This window comes from Vespa crabro, chromosome 9, assembly GCF_910589235.1.
Source record: "Vespa crabro chromosome 9, iyVesCrab1.2, whole genome shotgun sequence".
NCBI classification, from domain to species: domain Eukaryota; kingdom Metazoa; phylum Arthropoda; class Insecta; order Hymenoptera; family Vespidae; genus Vespa; species Vespa crabro.
This window is the reverse complement of record NC_060963.1, coordinates 677,501-685,000: the sequence shown is the minus strand read 5'-3', so window position 1 is coordinate 685,000 and position 7,500 is coordinate 677,501. Positions and strand designations below refer to the sequence as shown.

Sequence of the window (7,500 nt, the reverse complement as noted above, 5' to 3'; positions counted from 1 at the left end):
TCGCGATTCGCGAGGGCAATATCATTCGCGAGGAAAGAACAAACTGTTCTCGGTATTACTCGTAACGTACGATGAAAACTTTCTAAATCCGTAATTCCGAGGCTTTTCACGAACGATATACCAACCTGTACGGTCTTGAACGTAAAACTGTGCATTTTAATTTCGGCCTCCTTCAGACCACTCTTTTTTTCCTACTCTTTTACCTTCCCCTTTCTTGCCGCCCTATATAACGCCACTTTTCTCCATCTTTATTTTGTCTTTTCTTGTGCCCATGCCCCTGTCCCGTATTCCGTGTCCGTACTCATCCACTTTACCATAATAATTTCTTGCTTCGGAAGTTTTCAAGTAGACAACGCGGAACGACAACTCGAACTCCGTAACTTATTAGAACCCCGAGATTTACGATGGTACTACATCCAATTTAATTCCAACTCGTATAACATCGGAGATTTATCATTAACATTATTATACGATACTATCGAAGGTATCTTTAATTTTCTTCTTTTTTTTTTTTTTTTTTTTCGTAGTACCGACATTTCTTTCAACTTTCTCATCGATCATCAAAGATATTACCTCGATCTTAGATCTCATGTATACACCTATTTACATTTAGATCTTTTCATATTTTCTCTTATATCGAGACAACAAATTGTTGTTAGTTATCGATCATCGCCTCGAGTATTATCGAATATCTAATCTAACTTTATCGAGAATATCATGTCGAGGATCGTGGGAATGAGATATTTGAATGTTTTCGAAGCTACGAAAGTCCAATGTTATCGTAATAAAACAATTGAAATTTTGAAATATAAATTTAAAATTAAAATAAGAGAAAGTTCGAACGTTTGTTATATACGCGGAGGTATATGGTCAGTATAGCGCTTTATAAGGCTATGTCTATAACGTCGGTGGTCCTTTGAGAGGCAAGGAATAAAGCGAATCGCGGCACGTGGCTTCTGTACACTTCGTCTTCAATGATATCGCGGGTAGTGGATTTCAAAGAAACAGTAGGTCCCTCCGATCTTTATCTCGCTCTTTGACAAATATTTTTTAAATAAACGCGTTCAACCGTACTACGAAGCTTTCTTTCTCATTCCATTTCTTCTGTTTAATATTCGAACGTCACTTTGAAATAAAGAACCTCGACGATTCTCAAGCCAAGACTAAGGTTCCTTTGTACACGGAATTCGCCATGATCAATTCGACTCTTGAAACTTTAACTAAATATTTCAAAGTATTTAGGAATAATCCGTGTTTTCAGAAATTTCGAAACGTAGAAGTCGTACGATTACATCACGAGATTCGATTATTTGATCGGATTTACGAGCAAAGCGTGAAAAAAGAGAAAGAATAAAAAGAAAAAGAAAAAGAAAAAAAGAGGACATCGTCGGCAAACGAGTGACCATTAATTCGATTCTCACGGAACATCGTGTAGAGTGACTCAACGATAACGTCGGGAGAAGCGGTGGGAGTGAAAAAGGGGTTCGGGGGAAGTGGAGCGGAGAGGGGGAAGAGACGATTCGAAGGGTTTCGATGAAGGGCGAACGAGAAGGACGGGAAGCCGAATAGACAAATGGAACTTGATTGTGCCCTAAGTGTCGGGGGATGAACTGACAGTTTTGAAGGGTAACATCGCCGTCATCGTCAAACATTGGCTCACCGCTTGACATTTTCCCCATGGGATATATATCCACGGGATTACATGCACTATTAATCTCGGCCCATTATACGGTCTAATGGTCCTAAGGGATATTTATAACGGTGCGATTCCCGTGTCACGGTCGTGTCTTTGCATTTTTAGAAAGGTCTGACGCAACGCGAGAGATGCCAGCGAGATCTAACAGCGACGTTCCAAGATTCCCGTAAATTTAATCGTTCTGCGGTTAATGTCAAGTTAATGCATTTCGATTCGTCAATCGAATTAATTGAACTTTGGTTGTCAATTATTTCTCTGGTCATTGAATATTTGATCGAAACGATTCATAAATCAGACAATAATTCACTATTTAACTTTCCTCACTATATAGAATTTTCTCATGCGTAGCAATGAAACAGGTGTGTTCCAAATAGCCGAGTTAATGTGCCCAAAATATTCGTATTTGCATACCACCGGAACGCCGGTGTGTTACACTCGTCGAAATATTCGACGCGTGCACGGTGCACGTGTATCCTCTCTCTCTCTCTCTCTCTCTCTCTCTCGGTCGATTCTATTCGCGTTTAGGTTGATATGTGAGCGTGAAGGGACACGTATGTGCATTCTAGTGCGCGCCATCGGATAGATCGGAACGAACTGCCGATAAATCCTCGCGAGAATTTAATAAAGTTGCGCTGTCGCCCGGCTAAACATACCTCTGAGCGACTCGGGCAAAGAGCCCGAAAAACGTTTATCGTGGCAACAGGAGGAGACAAATATCGATGGAACATCTATCTCGGTTACACCTTTCTTTCTTTCTCACTCTCGCTCTCTCTCTCTCTCTCTCTCTCTCTCTCTCTCTCTCTCTCTCTCTCTCTCTTCCTATCTACTCTTTCTTTCGTTTCTCTTAGCGACGTTGACTGCACACGTGCGAGGTAAACTTGAGGCGCGTTTTGAGAATAAAAAAAAAAAAAAGCTGAACGAGCGACAAACAAATAAAGTGAAAATACTATCATAACTGAGAGTAAAAGAAAATAAATGTAAGTGCTTACGTGGATGGATCGACGATGATAAAATCTGTATAGAGTTTTAAAAGTTCCCCACCGACCACGTATCCCAAAGCAGGTCCTATCACCGCCATTGTGTAATAGATACCTGTGCAAAGTGTATTGAGTTATGTATTAAATGACTAAATCGATCGATAGAGAAAGAGAGAGATGATGTTGGCCATTGTCTCACCTAAATATACCGAGGACATTTTCTTCGAAACGTTCTCATCCAGATAAGTGACACCGAGAGTATAAAACGGTGCTGCTCCGGCACCGTGTAAAAGTTGGGCCATCAAAAAAATGATTAAGTACATTCCGCTGTAAGGTTCCTGCTGTTCGTCGGCTTCCCCATTAATATCACTGCACGATACCTGAACGTTTCAACGATTCTAACGTCGTTAATATCGTTCTATCGAGTTGGAAAAAATGTCGAGAACTTACCGAACGAGTCGACGCGTTGTTCACCCTTTGACATATGTTTTCCGATTGTTGACCACCTCTGTAGGAACCGACCAGGTAATGAGGCGACGCGAAGAGTAAACTTCCTAAACCTAAGACTAGAACGCCAACGCCGATGTACCTGCGAACGAATCCATACTTCGAAATCGTTCAGATTTTCAACATCTTAGGATCGAATCGCTCAAACGAATTCGATTCTTTCGTTTTCGCTTTCAATAAAAACGATAGCGTAACGCGCCGTTACGAAGGATGACGGAGAAAGGTGATTTTCTTTCTTTCTTTTTTTTTTTTTTTTGCTTTTTTTTTGAGTCGTCGATAAGCGAGGAAAGGGGATGGAGATTAACGTCTGCGCTCGTCTGCCGGAAATATTAATATTTATGACAATCGCTGAGGTAGAAGCGATATAGGTATTAATATTAATACGTAGGACAATGGAGCCAGAATGGAAAGAGGCGTCAGACGTAGATGCTGCATAAACCAACCTGGGTTTCGATGCCTTCGAACGACCACCGAGATAGCTGACCGGCACGAGAAGAAGAAAACTCGCGATGTCGTATCCACCGGCGATCAATCCAGTTTGAGACGATCTCAGACCGAATCTCCTCTCGATCGTCGTTATCACGACGTTCACGAAGCCATTGACGACCATACCTGAAAGAAGAAACGAAAAGAAAAAAAAAAGAAAGAAAAAAGACAAAAAAAAAAGGCAAAAAGAAAAATAATAAAAAGAAAAAAGAAAGAGAAGAAAAGAAGATACCGCGCTGTAGTAGTTTGATGGCTTTCGAAGAATAAGAAAAAAGTTACGAGTACGAAATAAGCGTTATCGTTTATGCATGCAAACGTGAAACTTATGCTTATCATCTCTCCCTCGCGTGCCGAATTATTTCAAGCGATTTACAAACCATCTTCGCCTTTGCTCCTTCTTTCTTTCCATCTTTCTTTACTCGATGGAAATACCGATTTAGTTTTCGAATTGAAAAAGTTCAGTAAGTAAATCGACGAATGTTCGATTGTTTACCTTTTGAAATCTTCGAAAAGCGTTTGCCAATTTGACGAGAGAGAAGAAAGTCTTTGGAAAAAAGCTTTTCACGATGGAGGAATATCTTTCCCACGTTGCTTTACTTTTTGTAATAAAATCCGGTACCCGGCTGAAGGATGGATGAGAATGCAGTTAGCACAGGGAAGATTGTGAGGGTGCGAGGAGTTTTCGACGATTCGAGTTTCCAATGTTTACCAGTCGGAACCGATCATCGTAGACGAACGAACAAACTATCTACTTCCAATTTCGTTCACGGACCTTGAAGAAATTTCATGATAGCCTCTGACATCATATCCCGTCTTTTTATCTCGTTCCAAGTCCAACAAAGTCGAAGGAGGTTACACCTTTATGTTTTATTAAACGAACAAAAAGAGTGAAAGAAGAAAAAAAGAGGAAACAAAGAGAACAAGAAAGGAAATAAAAAGATGTCCAAAATCGTTATCAAATGCAGTCAATTTTGTCGCGTTATTATCGTCCGCGTTAATTTTCTCGGCCGCGTCTGATTTTCTCTCTTTCTCTATCTGAAACTCGATGAGAGACGAGGCCAGAAGACGAGGAAAATTCATTAAAACGTTGTTTAATATTAATGGAGTGCCCCGACGTATAACCGAACGGCTCTTCGGAAAACATGAAATCGGATATGAAAAACCATTTCTCTCTTGCGTTCACGTTCGTAACTACTTTTGACGTATCCTACTTGGGATTCGGTATGCCTCCGACACGGCGATGATAATTAAAGGAAAAAACGATGCGAGTTCAAAGATCTCCCGAGGATGGGTACACGCGGAAGGATAATTACGAACTGTGTATCCCGCGACGCGACACGACGACGCTCGAAATGACGGAACTCTCGTTTCTTTCATTGCGATTCTTTGATAAAGGATCGTCTACCGGGACCGAGAGACAGAGAAAGAGTGAGAGAGAGGGAGAGAGAGAGGAAAGTGTAATGAAAGGAATCGAATCGATATGCCAGGACAAATTAGACGTACTCTTGTTAATACGGAAAGATGATCTTAAAACGGACATGATGTACCTAAGAACGTGTACATGGTTATATGTGTGTATATATATATATATATATATGCGGGCGTGTGAGTTATGCCCAATATTCCTTTTAAAAGTCATTTCCCCTTACTAATTCTCAGGGTGCTCATCGATAATTAACGCGCTCGCGATCGCTCGTAACTAAGCGAGAATCCGACTTAAGTACCGTTGTATCCGGTGGGGCGGCTATCCGGAAAATTAACCACCTTCGTATCGCGCATTGTGCCCGCTAATAGAGAATTTTAATTAAAGCCGACGCGACGCTCTCCAATGCTCTTTCTCTCTGCATACGCGCTCGTACTTTCAACGATTTGTTTCTCCGCTGGGCGTACTGATCAAACGCGAATGTATACGTGTGTACAACGAACGAACGAACGTACGTACGTACGTACATATGTATTATATCGTGCATCGAACGTCACAAAGCGTACACACCTACGAACCTACGTAGACGTAAATAAAATCGTCGCTTACCGCAGTCCTACGTCGTTCAAGGGACTGCCCGAGCAGTCTATTGTCCAACAATTTGTTCAATTCTATCGTCGAAGAGAAGGCAGGAATCTCGAGAACGATTTCTTTTGTCGCTCTACGAACGCGTTAAAGGGACCGAACAAATTTATTTAAACTAAGTACTTCATGCTTATTCTCTCTTTCCGCGGCACTCCTTCCGTCTCTCCCTCTCATTTATTCTCCTTTTTCTTTCTTTACTATTTTCTTTATTCTTCGAAGTACTCCTTCATCTCTCATCTTTCTTTCATCTCGGTTTTCCGCACTACGACTATATTCCAACACGCAGTTTCCTTTCGTCGAACTTTCTTCTCCATCCAAAACGACCCGTCCTTTCCATCCCCACCACCTGCTATTCTGGCGGAAAACTCGATTTCCGGTTATCGTCGCTCACCCCTTCTCGCGCGCACTCTCTCTCTCTCTCTCTCTCTCTCTCTCTCTCTCTCTCTCTCTCTCTCTCTCTCTTGCTCTCTCGCCTCTACCCACGGCCCTCCACGAAAGCTCCGAAATTGCATTCGAATGCGCGGCTATTAGTGGCACCAAACGTCGACCTCCACCGACCAGTCTAGTTCCCGATGTCGACGATGTCGATGCCGTTGAGAAATTATGTCGGTGAATCAACATGCCGGAACTGATTCCCAAACCACCCTTTCCAAACATACCGTAAATTTTCTTTCGAAAGTCCAAGAATTTATTTCTATTTATTTTCAAAAGTTTAATAAATAATTATTTATCTTGTTGAATCGCAAAATTGCGAAATAATTAATTATTGAAACGTTCAAAGAAAGCAATACCAACCTTGCATGGCTCCTGCCCAGCACAACCAAAAGAGCGCCCATTTGGCGGTCCGGAATTTCTGCAAATAAATTGGCCTGAACCAAAACCAGCCGCATTTCAAGTTGTCCGTGGTTCTGTCCGACTCCTTTGGCATTTCCACCTTTATTTCCGGCTTCCTCGGCCCATCCCCAAACTGTTCCGGAAAGTTGGATAGAGTCTCGTGCATGTCCGGAACGCCCGACTGGAAATTACGTTGTACAAACGACACTTCTCCTTATTGCATTTCTATCATAATGTCGAGTATGAATTATTGTCGAAACTTTGAATTTAACTATGTTACCCGTCTTTATCGACTACGTTCAATTATCTCGAATCTATACATATCAATCTCGTCGAGCTAATTAACGACCATCGATCGATTTATATGTTCTTTCTTTTTTCCGTATGTTATAAAAATGTCCAAATGTAATTGCATTATTTGATCGATCGATAAAAATCTTTAAGGAACAATTAAAATTCCTGGAAAAATCAATGTTTTTCTCGAGGGATTGCAACGTTGACGAAAAGAGAAACATCGCGCGAGTCGACCGATTTTTAATTTCGGCAACGCCTCGGCCATTCCGCGTAGTTCCAAAATTAGAAAACTCCTCGCGACAAAATTATTCACTCGTTGGAAGTGAAAACATCTTTCTTTTCCATTTTAATGCCGTTTTTAAGAGGAAAAATTAGTCTCATTGAGCGAACGTTTAACGATCGCAATCTAAAAGGGCACGTGAGTTCGTCGAACGAGAGCATATCTACTATACGTATATTTGAATTGCATAAATAGAAACTATTTGGAGAATTTAAAGCATCTACAAGAAGCTGCTATTCTCACGTTTTCTTAATTAAAACTAAGAGCAACTAGCGCCGATATCGTCGTTCCTACTATCGAATCATCGATCGACACGATTTAAAATAGCTACGAATATGAAGATCCTTGATGAATAATT

The 7,500-nt window shown here is 41.1% G+C and overlaps 1 protein-coding gene across 10 annotated transcripts in view; it reads right to left on the bottom strand.

Annotated features, from left to right (window-relative positions):
- LOC124427172 (solute carrier organic anion transporter family member 4A1) overlaps positions 1–7,500 on the bottom strand; it is a 27,813-nt gene that overhangs the window by 7,261 nt on the left and 13,052 nt on the right. For 9 of the 10 annotated variants that reach the window (XM_046969775.1, XM_046969776.1, XM_046969777.1 and 6 more), the window contains 5 exons: positions 6,530–6,749; positions 3,624–3,792; positions 3,124–3,262; positions 2,873–3,053; positions 2,686–2,788 (listed from right to left, as the gene is read on the bottom strand). In XM_046969775.1, coding sequence (XP_046825731.1) covers positions 2,686–2,788; positions 2,873–3,053; positions 3,124–3,262; positions 3,624–3,792; positions 6,530–6,749 — 812 coding nt within the window. The remainder of the gene's footprint in view (positions 1–2,685; positions 2,789–2,872; positions 3,054–3,123; positions 3,263–3,623; positions 3,793–6,529; positions 6,750–7,500) is intronic. The other variant, XM_046969778.1, reaches the window with a different exon arrangement.